The sequence below is a fragment of the Vulpes vulpes genome, chromosome 8 (assembly GCF_048418805.1).
Source record: "Vulpes vulpes isolate BD-2025 chromosome 8, VulVul3, whole genome shotgun sequence".
NCBI classification, from domain to species: domain Eukaryota; kingdom Metazoa; phylum Chordata; class Mammalia; order Carnivora; family Canidae; genus Vulpes; species Vulpes vulpes.
The window spans coordinates 51,705,419-51,718,534 of record NC_132787.1 but is presented as its reverse complement, the minus strand read 5'-3'; the positions used below and the strand labels follow the sequence as shown (position 1 = coordinate 51,718,534).

The following is a 13,116-nucleotide window of genomic DNA, read 5'->3' as shown; positions in this document are numbered from 1 at the left end:
CTCTACACAGCGCGCGGCCCCGGCCCCGTTCGTCTGTCCGTCCGCCCTGCGGCCCGCCCGCGGCCCAGTCTGTGCAGGGAGCCCAGGGAGGCGAGTTAAGGCAGCTCGGCTGAGGGAGAGGGGAGTGGGAGGGCGCCAGTTCCCCCCGAAAAGCTGGCTCACTGAAGGGGCGAGCTTCTCACCTCCCACTCCTCTCTCGAGGACAGGGGGAAAGTCAGTCAATAAATAAACCCGAGGCGGGCCGGGCCCCCGGGGGCTCGCGGAGTCGGGGAAGGCTGGAGTGTGGGACACGGAGGGGGCACGCTCCCGTCCCTTGTGGGCTCGGGCCTCACGCGCCGGCTCCCCTTAGAAGTGAAGACGGCTGCCGCTGGGCACGGCCTGCGGAGAGGGGGACGCGGCCGGGGCAGGCTTCGGGGGCGGCGGGGGCTTCTCCATGTCCACCCTCTTCAGGGCGCGGCCCCGGTAGCCCTCCGGCCGGCCTAGATACAGGAGATGTCTCCCGGGGCCCCCGCAGTACCTGGAGGGCCCCCCCGAGGGGACCCGGGTGAGCAGGGCTGGCGGGGAGCGGTGCGTGGGGAAGGGCATCCTCCGGCTGCTCCCAACCCCCAGGCGGGGCGCCGGGGCGGACAGCGCGGGCCGGGCGGACGGGGCGGTGCGCTGGCCTTCGGGGGGCACGTCCAGCCTCAGCGGCGGCCCGCACTCCCGCGGGAGGAGGCTGGAGCCAGCAAACAGGACCGGGGCGGGGGCGGACGGGAGCGCCCGCGAGGTTAAGGCCGCCATGGCCGGGGGCTCGGCCGCCTTCCTGGGCGGCTGCGGCCCGTGCAGATAGCGCAGCAGTTCCTCCAGCGTGGTGACTTCCACGGCCTGCCCGGGACAGCCGGGCGGCGGCGGCCTCACCAGCACGCGCGGCGCGGGGCCGCCCCCCGCGTTCCCGCCCCGCGCGCGGCCCGGGGCCTCTTTGGCATTGTTCCCGTTCTGGTTCCACTCCCAGGGGCTCCCGGCGTGGCGCAGGCGCTTGACCGGCAGCTCCGGCGTGGACTCGGGCGTGGGCAGGCAGGCCAGCTCCGGCGGGGCCACGCCGTCCGGGGGAGGCAGGAAGGTGGTGTAGAGCTGCGGTGTCTGCGCCCCGTCCCCGTCCTTGGACGGCGGCGGCTCTGCGCCCGCACCGTGCAGCCGGGCCAAGCTGCGAAGGGAGAGGGGGCGCGGGAGCCCTGGAGTCTCCACGTCCTTGCTCCGATGTCTGTGGGCTCGGCGGCAAGCGCAGGAGACCAGGAGGCCAGAGACCGAGGCGCCCAGGGCGAAGGCTGCAGCAGCACAGGCCAGGAGGAGTGGGATGGGGACGGAGAGGGAGGCTGAGGCTGGGGGGAGGTCCCGGCGCACGCCTGCTGACCGAGAGGGAGGAGGGAGGCTCAGCCCAGGTAGGTGGGCCTGGGAGGGCGAGTTGGAGTTTCACCTCGCTCCTGCTGCCGCTCAGCTTCACTCCAACACGGGCTGACTGGCTGACCGTCCTCAGCATGACCTCCCCTGACCCCCTCAATGCACACAGGCCATCACACTAGACCTCACACAGGCTAGAGCTCGGGCCTGGGGAGTCCTGGTCCCAGCGCTGGCCCCTGTAGCCATGCCAAGAGGGAGTGCCAAACTCTGCCCATGCAGAAAGAGGTAAGTCTGAGATGTCCACCTCTGGGGAGGGGAGGCTCCAAATGCGCATTAGTGAGCACCAAACGCTGTCAGTGAGGGGCTTAGAATTCTTCAAGAATCAGCAGCCCCACACATCACTCCTGTCCCTCCCAGCCAGCCCCCTTACCCTGAGTGTGAGCTCCAAGAGTGGAAGACTGGGGCCAGGGGTGGGCATCACTTGGGGGACTGGGGGTCTCAGGGGAAGGGCCAGGACCCAGAAGCACTGGTGACAGAGACCAGGTCAGAGCCATTGAGGCTTCTGTTTTCCACCTCTGACACCTGATCGGTGGGTCCTCCCCATCCCTGCTTTGAAACCGAAAGTTCTGGAACTTCAGCCCCTACTCTCCTCTGGGCATGGGGAAGGCTCACCATGCAGGACATTCTTTCATGTATTTTTTTTTAAAACACTATTTATTAAGCACCCTAGTGTGTGCCCAGCACCAAGCTCTATGCTAGGTATCTGGAGGATGTTAACCCTGTTCTGAGACTCGGTGTGTGGGGTGCTGGTCTGCTGCGCTGGAGCACAGGCTGGGTGAGTGTGGGCCGAGCAAGGGAAGATGATGCGGGGATAGGCAGACTCACCATAAGCAGAATCCCCTGTGCCAGAGTAACTCCCCGTAGCTCCATCTATGAAGAAGGGAGACAGAGGGTGAAGATGGGGGCAGGAGGAGCTTCACGGGGAACCGAAGTGGGCGACTGTGCCACAAGGTACAGAATCCCATGCCTGGGATGGGAGCTGCCAGCCATCAGAGCCATGTGCAACTGTGGCCACGGCGGCCTCTTCCCTTTCTGTTTACCTTCGCAGTCACTGTGTTCCAGGGATTCCTGGGTCCCAGCTGGATCCATATGATTCCTAGGAGGGAAACAGAGGTGGGTGGTTTAGTGCAGTTACACATCTTGCCCCCAGCCCCCACCCTGGCCCTCAGCCTCCTCTCCTAATGGTGCGGACAGAACTTTCTCCTCGGCAGATCTGGGGGCCCCTCACTCACCCACCAGGTCCCCTGATATCCACACAGCCTCTGGAGCTATGCCATCCACAGTAGGGGTCCTGAGAAGCCAGACAGCTCCTGGGGAAACGGAGTCACCTGAGGCTCTCCATTCACATCACACCCCTGCCTACTCCCCTCCTCTCCCCCTGGCCTCCATGAGGTCCTGAGCCCATTCCCACCCTACCTAGCCCATTCCGCTTCTAGTCCCCAGGTACTGTCGGCTTGCAGGATGCTCCTTCCCAACTGCCCCGGCATTTCCCAGCCACCCCCACCCCAAGGAACCTCCCCCAAGGGAAGGTCTGCCCTCAAGCCCCCTCACCTCCGACAGGCCCCATGCTGGGCACAGCGACTGAGAGGGAGGTAGATAATGCAGCCAGAAAAAGCCACAAAGAGCCTGTGACCTTCGGTGTCCAGCTCCAACCCTATGACTCGCCGGGCCGTTTGGGCTGCCCGCTTCCCATTGCACCTGGGGTGAGGTCAGAAGGAATCAGAGATGGAGCAGGTAAGGCTATTTTCTCCCTGGGCCAGTTAAAGAACAGAAGGCTGGCAGGTGCACCAGCACAGAACATAACTCCTAGGGCTGCCCCACCACACTATCTAGCTTCTTGCCAAACCACTCTACCCTACAGATTCTGCCATGCAGAAGCCAATGTTGGGAGTTCCCACCCCATCCCCACATCCCCCTGCCTCCTCACTCCCCCTTCCTGCTCTGCCAGACCAAGGCCTCACCTGGATGGGCTGTACGCATTGATCTCTTCCAACAGGACTGGCTCGCGTCCCCCAGCGGGCCCCCCTGGGGGCAGCACCTTCAGCACTGTCCCATCATTGGAGCCCAGGAACAGGACAGTGGTGTTACTGTAGGGGCCGGCCCTACCGTCCACGGCTAGCTGAGTCAGTAGAGCCCTGGAGGGATAGGCCTCTGTCAGGGCGACCTGACTGGGGGAGCTGGAGTGTTTCAAGGACAGCCCCATGGATGGAGGCCGCTCCTGGGCCCTTCCCCCTTCTTTCCCTCCACTTTCCTGGCTTCTTCCTCCCACCAATACAATTTATCTTGTGAGGTCAAAGAAGGAGAGTGGCTGGGGCATCGGGGTTGGGGCAGTAGTTGTTTTTTTAGCAGCATACCTGCTGGTGAGGGTGAGCAAAGGCTGATGGGTAGCAGGTGGCACAGCGGGGTCCAGCAGTGGGTGAGCCTTGATGAAGGTTAGAACGTCATCAGGGAGGTCTCGAGAAGAGGGGAACAAGGCAGCCACACCTACTCCTGCACAGGATCCTGGCCTGGTAGGTGGTGAGAAGGGGCAGCATTAGGACAGAGAGCCAGGGCCTCCGTTAGGCTCTGTGCCCCCGCTGACTGCTCTCAAACATGATTGGTAACCTCTGCTCTCCCCTTCACACAGACATTCATACAGCTACTTCCCCTTTCTTTGCAGCTTTCCAGTCCCACGCCAACCCACTGAGCCCCCTCCCCATAATCCCATAGACCCTCTCTTTATAGTCTTGTATGGGAACACTGCTTGCTGCTGCCCCTCCCCAAACCGCCCCCATCCTAGGTACCTGGGGGAGGGAACCCTGTCCTCAGACACAGGTGTCCAGGCCCCATCCAGACTCCTTTGCTCCTTGAACTTGCCCTCAAATCCACGCTCAATATCATCCAGGTAGAAGGCACAGACCGCAGAGCCAGGGATGCTGAAGGAGCCAGAAAAAGATGCAGGCTAGGTGTTGGAAGGAATAGCACAGCTCCTCCCAGGTGAGACGCAGCAGCTACCCTTCTGCACCACATTAGGGGGTGGGGCCTGAGAGGGTGAGGCAGCCCCTGGGGGCCAGGCTGGGAGGAAAGAGAGCAGAACAGCAAACCGGCTTTGATGGCTTTGATCAGAGTCTCCCCTCACTGTAGGGGCATCTGTAGGCTTTGAGAGGGAAGCTGGGAAGCTGGTGGCACAAGGGACAGAGTGGCCCACATCCATTAGTCTGGTACTAACCTATTGGTCTGGGTAGTGAAGACCCCAAAGAGAGCAGGGTGGCCATAAAAGTCCACAGGCCCAGTTAAGGCCTGTAAGACATCAAAATAGAAGGTAGAGTCCCCAGGGACAGAGCAGTTGAGCCTCAGCTTCAGGAAGGATGTCCAGTGGCGGTCCAAGGCCCGAGGCGAGCCACCCATGTCCCGCTTACACACACGGGCCACTCGGGAGAACTGCACCTGGGGGAGAGAGCAGAGACTGAGAACAGTGAAGGCCCAGGCTGGGGTGGGGGTGGGGGTGGGAATCTGGAGTGCTGGAGCCCCAAGAGACAAATGTTAGGGGTACTGCGAGAGAAGGGCATGGTGTGTGGTAGAGGAAACTGGGTCAGGGACAAGGGACACACAGCAGGATGTGGGGGGAAAGAGTTGGAGGCTCCTCAAGTTGGGCTCAGAGTCCAGGGGATTGCTTGGTGATTAGGGCCAGGTGCTCTCCTCTGACTCTGTCTGCTCAGGATCCAGCAGAACCCTCTAGCTACCCACCTGTGGTGCCCACCTCCTTACCCTTCCCAGCCGGGCATCTTCGACAGAGACCTCTCGGAAGAAAAAGTAGACATGGTCTCCGTGCTCCAAGGCATGGACAAAGTATGGCTCTAAGAGGGGAGAGACTGGGAATGGTATGCTCAGAAACTCCTGGCCCCACAGCCCCACACAACCTCTTGACTGCTTACACACACACACACACACACACACACACACACACACACACACACACACGGTACCACCCCCCTGCCTGCTGGCTTCCTGCTACAGGCCTCCCCCTGCACCTCCTCCCCAAGAGCAGCCTCCCTCCCCCAGGCCCGCCCTGACCTCTGAGCCACTTGGAGTCGTACTTGGCAGAACGGAGTGCGGGCTGAGGCCCAAGGCTTCTGTAAACCACAGCATCACTGGCCTGGAAATCCGAGGCTGTGGCCGAGTAAAGGCTGCCCTCTGGAGGGGTGGGTAGGATGGGGTCAGGGGAGGGCCCAAGGGTCTGGCTCTTCTTGGGCCTCCTTTACCCCTACCTCACTCAGCCTGGCCCTGCCCCCTACCTCAGCCCTCAATGGGCAAAGACCAGATGGGGAGAAAGTCTAGGGCGGGAGCCCCCTCCAGCTGTGGGCCCACTTCTCACATGCATAGCCTGGGTGCACACCTGCAAAGATGGCCACATTGGACTGGGTGGCATCAAAGGGGCATCGAGCCTGTCCACTCAGCTCTTCACCCTCCTGCTGCAGAGACGTTATCTGGAGGCAGAGGGAGCAGGTCCTTGGAACCCTTAGGGTCTTGGAATCTGGCCCCGCAACCTACTCCTTCATATCCCCTTGCCTCTTCCCCTCACCCCCTCCAGATCCCTGCCCTCAGCACTCTGGGTCATGCTCCCCATGCGGGCTTCTCTTCCCACCGCCGCCCCAACCCGCCCCTGCCCGCCCCTGCCTACCCCATAGCTGCGGCACACAGGGCTGAAAGAGTTGGTGCCACAGGCAAGAAGCGTCCGTGAGTCCCAAGGAACCAGAACACGGATGTAGTTGTAGCACTCGTCCTGGACGATGCAGAACCCTAGGTCAGCGCCCTGAGTCCCTGGAAACAAGGCTACCTCCCTCGAGCCAGTCAGAGCAACGTGGGGTAAAGTCCCAATTGCACTAGTCACTGCCCTGCCGCTTTGGGCAGGCCCAGGGGCCTGGCGGAGCCTAATTCTTATGTGACGATTGCCCACTCCCTCTCATGCACATTGCCCCAGTGGCCTGAGATTGGAGCGGGTGGGAGTGGGCACGGTGAGGACCCCACAGCCAGAGCCTGGGCTGGGGAGCTCTCCTCCTGCTGCTTACCGTCAGCTTCCCCCGCACGGCGCAATTTTCCATGTCCTGACTCCGCCATGTCAGGTACTTAAAGGAGAAGCAGAAGAGGAACGTCGTGAGGCAATCAGAACACCCCCTCACGTTGTGGCCCCTTTGGGATTCTTCCTCCCACCCATCTGACCCCCACCAGACCCTTCCCAGCCTTATCTCTGAGCCTGCACCTCCCCCCTACACGCCCCTCACCTTGTTGGGCACCAGCCCCTCCCCTTCTTCCTGGGCTTGAAGATCGAAGGAGAAAACGTGATCCCTGAAGGGACAGGTGAGGAAGGATCAGGGCCAGGCCCAGGCACTGCACCAGAGCTCCTCAGTGCCCATCCCACTCAGGTTCAACAGGTCAGAGATGAACCCTGCAGGCCTCCTGCCTTCTCTCCTACCCCTCACTCCATGCCTGGACATTTGTGCTCAGGTCCAAGCTGAGGTCCAACTGTACTATGGCTTGTACACTTGCATGTGTCCCCTGCAGGATGCCGCAGTGGCCATGCAGGTCCCATGTCTGCCCAGGAACATGCATGTTGGCCCCACAGCTGTGCTATGATCAATTTACCGGGCAGCCACTAGCAGGGTCCTGTTCAAGGTCAGGAATCTCTGAAAGTCCAGCCCGAGTTCTGCAACCACGGCATCATCCTCCAGGCCCCGGAACCAGGATGATGGGGAAGTGCCTGGAACACAAAAAGCTGGGTGCTGAGGGCCAGCCACACACCACACACTCCCTCAATATCCTTTCCGACCAGATGAAACCCAGCCATGGTCATCGTGAAGAAGTGAGAGGGGGCATGAGGTATCAGTAAGCTGATGATACAACTACTTATAAAATAACGCTTGCTGACTCGGAGGACTTCACTGCCACCAACCACTATGTGAGCACTTTAGAGGCACTGCCTCATTGAATACAACCGGAGGAGGGAAGTACTAATATTGGCCCCATTTTACAGATGAGGAGGCGGTGGCTTCAAGCCACTAAGGAATTTGCATGGTTCCTTTAGCTTGGGAGTGGCAGGCACCAGGATTCAGACCCGGACTGTCTGACTCCAGAGCTGAACATGGTCCCTTCCTGGAAGGGCTGCAGGGCAAGGGCTCCCCTTCAGTTCCCACAGCGAACGCTGTCCTGTCTGGAGCACTGACTGCGGTTCTCCCAGCCCTCTCTTTATGCCCTCCTCTGACCAGCTCCAGCATCTGCCCCCCTGACTATGGAAACCATAATCATCGGCACTCACAGGGAGCTCAGAGTTCAGGGGTAGATGCTATTTGTATGGTGCTCACAAGGCATCTGGCGCACGTTAGAATGACTCTAAATCCTACATAAATAACAGGAATCTGCAAGAAGATAAAGTTTTCTTCTCGGAAAAAAGTGGGTTTACAGTTTCCCTCACAGTGGGATCTGGGCTTAGCTGTGGTGCAAATGGCGGGGAGGGAGGGAGGAAGTGTTGGGAGCCACCGAAGCAGCCCCAAGCCTTCACTGTGTAACCAATAATAATAGCAAACACACAGCAAACACGTACTGTGTGCCAGACAGTGTTCTCGGCACTTTCGTGTGTGACCTCACTCGGTCCCCTAAATAACTCTACTGAGGCAGAGTACTATTTGTTGTCTCCATTTTGCAGACGAGGAAACTGAGGCAAAGAAAGGTAAAAGGACTCAGTGGAGGTTATGCAGCCACCGAGCAGCTTGGCAGCACTCAAACCAGCATATATGTGGTCTGGCTGGGCCTGTGTTCTTAACCACCGGGTGACTGCACTGAGGTGCTGCCTCAGAGTGGAGGCCCAGTGGTGAAGAGGTTCTACCTGTCAGCAAACGCTCCCCTCTGCCAGGTGCCCCCCTTCCCAGCACCTCACCTCCTCCCCCGAAGGAGCCTGGAGTCTGAGCTCACACAATGGGCAGCCAGGCACTCACCTTGCAGGTCAGAGGTCAGCAGAGGGAGGGGGTCCTGGGGAAAGGCAGTCTGGGTGTGAGGAAGTGAGAGCACCAGCAGCAGGAGCAACCAGGGCATGAAGCAGGGGGCCCAGGGCATCCTGTGCGGGGCAGCTCAGGCCCCAGGGGGTGCCCCTTCACCCATATGCCAGCCCTGAAAGGAGACAGAGGAAAGTGTAGAAGGGGCCTAATCCCTTCACCCTTGGCAGTGGAAGGCTGCTCCCCTGACCTAGCTCTAGAAGACCCTATGGGCTGGGGGAGACAATCCTTTCTCCAGCACCGCCTGGTCCCAGCCAGCTGTCACTGTCACTCAGGGCCTTTCTCCAACTGGCCCAAACTGGCTGGTGTGAGGCTTGCAGGCATGACCCCAGGTAAGGACAGGACACACCCGCTCCCCTTCCAGCCTTCTCACTCAGCCTCTCCTGACTGGGCCTGGGACATTCAGTAGGTGACACCTCCTGGCCCCCCTCTTGCTAACCCCTTCTCAGTTATAATTAGACACTAAAGCCTTAAAATTATAAATAGTGACTCCTTGGCACTGGGAGGAGGAAGAGGGCACCACGTCTGCCTTCCCCTCCCTCACAGACCCCTGCGGCACCCTGGGAGCCATGCAGGCGCAGTGCCCAGGCAAAGGCAGCTGCGAGGAAGCCATCACCCCCTCTAGGGTCGGGGAAGAACAGAATATGTGGAGGGCAGCCTAGGAGTCGTAGTCTTAGTCTAAGTTCTTGCTTCAAGGGACCTTCCCATCGCTAGGGAGAAGTTGGGTCCTGAGGGGAGTGGGGGGGGTGCCTTAGCCAAAAATGAATCTGCATCAAAGCCAGATCAGAGGCTAAATTTAGCCTGGCTGCAGCTGTCTGCCCGACCACTGTGCCCCCTCCCAGCCTCTCTAGCCCCCTGTGCCCTCCCCGGCTCCTAAGAAGCCCATGCATGTACTGGACGAGGAAGAGCAGAACTGCCCTCTGTGAGGAGCTGGGGCTGGGCTTGGCTCTACTGGTGAGGAGAGATGGCTGAACATGTATGTCCCTCTTTCCCTTTCTTCCCTCTTCGGGCTGCCTCAGAATGGAAATATAAATAATTCAATGACAGGCAGGCAACGGTAGCCCAAAGTCCAGGAAAAGATGGATATGGTAGAAGGGACGTGAGCCTGCCTGCCTTCCCACCAATCAGCACTGCAACCCACCCCAGCTGACCCTGGGTGGCACCCTGGTGAGGAGTGTACTCCAGCCTCCTGCCCTCCCTCCCTTCAGACTGAAGTGAGGGGCTGAGGAACTCCTGAGATTGGGCCAGAAGGGGGAGAATCCCTTCTTCCTATGAACAGACAGCTCTCCTTCACCAGTCCTTAGTTGCTCATGCTGCCATGTCCCCTAAAGAGGTGACCCTGGGCTTCCAGGCCCAGCCCATTCCATCTCCCCAACTCCACTCTTATGGCCAGGAGCCAAGTGTACCCCACCCCCAATCCAGCGTCACTGGTGGGGAAGCTGACGTCAGATGGGGTCCCCAGAGAGCTGGAGGAGGGGAGAGGGTAGGAACACCTAATGATGACCCCCTCCCCAGGGGCCGAGCAGGCAGCTAACTAACGACCCCCTGGTGCTGAAAGCCCAGGCCTCCCTAACCGCCCCCCCCCCACCATATTTCCGGATGCTGTTGCTCCCAGGGGAAGAGAAAGGGACACAGCCTGTCTCCTATCCTCCCCCTCCAAGTTGCCCTGGGCAACTGGTTATCTTCACCCAGGAAACAACTTTGGTCTCTGGCAAGTGGGGAGAACAGCCAGACCCTCTTCCTGTTTCCAGGCCATGCCAGCTCCCATCTCCTGCCCTCAAGAGCTGCTGCCCTTTCCTTACCTGGGGTGGTGACTCCTGGGGGAGGGGTTGAGGGAACTAGGAGACCTCTGACCTGATGGAAGAAGGGACAGGAGGGAAGAGGCTTAGTTACACCTCTTTACCACATCCCTTAAAAGTAACTGTGAAAATTCAGGAGAAGGTAGGGGACATGCTACCCTGGAAGAGGGAGTGTATGTGTGGTGGTGGTGGGGGGTTGACATCGAGGTTGATTACAAATGTGCTGGCCGATTCATGCCTGAAGATGTGAGGGCAGGGGTTGGGGCTGGCCCCTAGCCAGAAACTCCTGGAATGGCAGGACCAGTCTTGGGGGAAAGATTGACCCTGAGAGTCCATGGGGCATAATGACCACTCCCACATTAAAACCCTCAGAATCCAGCAGTCTTCTTAGCAAAAGCGCCCTAGCTAGGGACAATAGAGGCTAATTTGCATCTCATTTACATGCTCTTCATTTCTAGGCAAAATGCTCTGATAGCCAGCACCCCCAGCCCCTTCCTCCTTCCCAGAGAGCAGGTCCTGCCTCCTTCCCACCCAGTGTCGCTGCACCCCACCCCCAATTTACACTGGATTAGTCCAGCCTCTGAAAACACTTGGTTGGCCTTTGCATTGGTCCCCTAGACTTAAGTATGACAGATCTTTAGGAGGGCTTCCCATATCTGTTTTTAGAGGAAAAGCATCTAAGCAATCCCCATCCCACCCAGGACCTGGGGAAAGGCTCCCTCTCCTGGGACCAATCCCAGCCGCAGAATACCCCCTATCTGAAGCAAATGGGGGAGGCCTGGCTGGCTTTCTCCCCCTCCCAGGTCCTCCCTTTGCTGGGAGAGGAAACAGCCCTTCTCACTCCTCCTGGCCCTTGCAGCCACCTCTGGGGAGTGGCCAGGGTCATAACCAGAGTCTAGGGGGTGCTGGGGAAGGGATGGAGAAGGGGAGACTGGGCTAGGGACAATAGCAGGAAGCTCTCAGGCTGGTTGCCCGCCCCAGTCCACCTTCCTCTGGGGGAGCAGAGGAGAGGTGAGGGGGTGGGCAGCATACGGAGAATCCTCGAGGAACAGGCTTAAGGCACATTCCCTCTCCAAGACATTTCTCCCACCCTCTCAGCGCCGGCTCCTAACCTGCCCTCCCTCCCACCCAACCCCCAACGAGGATAATCCAGGTGTCTAGACCCTGGCATAAGGTGGGCCCAGGGCCACAGCTCGACGTGTCTCCCCTTCACTGGATCTGGGGCTCCGAGAGGGGCGGGTAGCAGAGTCTGGGCCGGGACCGGGTCCCAGAGCCACGTTAGCGGGAGGAGGGGCTGGAGGGGCCTGCAGGCGCAGACAAAGTGGGGGTGGGAACGGGGGCTGGGGAGCGGAGGCGGGTCTCCGAGGCCAGTGAAACAGGGCCAGAGGCTGGGAACCGACGACGGCAGGCCTGGGGCCAGTGCTGAGCGGGGTCCGTGGGCTCAAGGTGCAGTCGCCTGCTAGGCTCTCCTCCTTCCTAGACCTCGGTTTAACAAAGCCTCGGGGCGAGTGGGGTGAAGGAAGGAGAAGGTTAAGGGGACTGTTGCTTCGGGGAGGTGAGGGGCGCTTTCCCCGACTCTCCGCCAGAGCCAACCCCCTGAGATGTGCTCAGACTCCTGCTTGCACAAGGACAGAGGTGCAGCCGTCACACCAAAGTCTGGAACGACGCGTTCCCCTTCCCGACCCTGCAGGGACATCGAGAAGGTCCAGTTCTCCGCAGGTCTCAGAGCCTTAGTTTCCCTCTGGGGAGTCAGGGGATCAGGTTTTCCACCCTCTGTACAATGCGCGCCTCAAATAATCGCCTTTCGCGCTCCCCAATCCAGAGGACACGACTCGGAGAAACCCGCTGGGAAGAGGCGCCGGGACCGTGCGCCCAACAGTGCACTGACGGGGCTCCGCTACGGTCCCCTCCTCCCTCCGTGCACCCCAACTCCGCTGACCCTCTCCGCCAGGCAGGCACACAGCGGCTGGCACCCTCCCGGGTCCCTCTCGCACTTCGGAAGGTTGTCCCCGTCTGCGGCACCCCGGGTCCTCCTCGCCTCCCTGCAACCCCATCCCTGCTCCGGGGTACTTGCTCCGAGATCCGGGTCAGCGAGACCAAGAACGCAGCGGGCGGGCAACGGCCCCGCACCGCGCCGAGTTCGCAATCCGTGATTGGGGCTCTGGCGGGATGTGACGAGCGTCCGATTGGGATGGAGCTTGGATCCGACCTCCCGGGCGCAGTCGGGTCGCGCGAGCCCAGGGTCCAAGTCGCAGCCCCCACTCCCGCCGCGGCTCCGCGCAGGAAAACAATGCGACCGCCCGGGGCTCTGGGCCCGGCCCCAGCCGCCCCGCCCGCCTCCCGGCCGGCCCCGCCTCTGACCCGCCTCCGGGTCATCGCAGCCAATCCGGCTCTCTGGTGCCGGCTGGACACTGCCCTCCCAACACCTCTCCAGCAATAGTCCTTCCCGGGGGCGGAGCGTCGGGAGCACCGCCCACCGAGAGGGCCAAGCCGGGAGGCTGAGCCTGAGACCGAAGCCAGGCGCGAGATGGAGAGACCCGCGGACCGTCGCCGAGACTCGGGCCGAGGGGATCACATGCTTTACAATGGAGAGGCCCTGGGGAGAACTCTCACAAGAGAGGGAGGAAGAGAAGCTGGAAGGAGAAACAGACGGGAAACGCGGGGACCTCGGCCCGGCTGGGCTGTCAGAGCCTCGCGACCCTCCCTCCTTTCTCCCCAGTGGCTTTGGCTATCCTGCTTCCGCTTTGGGAGTCTTACCCCTTACACCTCTATTCTCCCCCCACCCCCTGGCCCTTCTCTCTACTGTTTTCACCGCAACCTTCTTATTTCTCCCCTCGCGCCTCCTCCTCGTGTTC

At 60.7% G+C, this 13,116-nt stretch overlaps 1 protein-coding gene across 7 annotated transcripts; it reads right to left on the bottom strand.

Annotated features, from left to right (window-relative positions):
* Positions 1–6: 6 nt before the first annotated feature.
* Positions 7–12,603, bottom strand: SEMA6C (semaphorin 6C). 7 transcript variants are annotated; one of them, XM_072766576.1, is made up of 20 exons: positions 12,336–12,603; positions 10,265–10,316; positions 8,406–8,577; positions 7,060–7,174; positions 6,699–6,762; positions 6,486–6,542; positions 6,098–6,199; positions 5,813–5,903; positions 5,491–5,610; positions 5,185–5,273; positions 4,646–4,863; positions 4,221–4,352; positions 3,792–3,944; positions 3,399–3,572; positions 2,989–3,135; positions 2,670–2,747; positions 2,478–2,533; positions 2,263–2,307; positions 1,808–1,903; positions 7–1,382 (listed from the first exon to the last, which is right to left on the bottom strand). In XM_072766576.1, exons 3-20 carry the CDS (start codon positions 8,521–8,523, stop codon positions 346–348), a joined length of 2,892 nt encoding a protein of 963 aa, XP_072622677.1. In that variant the 5' UTR covers positions 8,524–8,577; positions 10,265–10,316; positions 12,336–12,603; the 3' UTR covers positions 7–345. The 7 variants fall into 7 exon arrangements, with proteins under 7 accessions (XP_072622677.1, XP_072622682.1, XP_025838756.2 ...); XM_072766581.1 differs by having other exon boundaries at positions 5,514–5,610; positions 12,336–12,550; XM_025982971.2 differs by lacking the exon at positions 1,808–1,903.
* Between the last annotated feature and the right edge of the window lie 513 nt (positions 12,604–13,116).

Bases quoted from the DNA above. Each gene is read 5' to 3' on its own strand.
- SEMA6C (XM_072766576.1), bottom strand. From the start codon at position 8,523: ATGCCCTGGGCCCCCTGCTTCATGCCCTGGTTGCTCCTGCTGCTGGTG. The intron at 3,573-3,791 runs GTATGCTGCTAA...CTATCCCTCCAG, and splicing joins TTGCTCACCCTCACCAGCAG to GGCTCTACTGACTCAGCTAG. The intron at 1,904-2,262 runs GTGAGTCTGCCT...CTCTGTCACCAG, and splicing joins CACAGGGGATTCTGCTTATG to TGCTTCTGGGTCCTGGCCCT.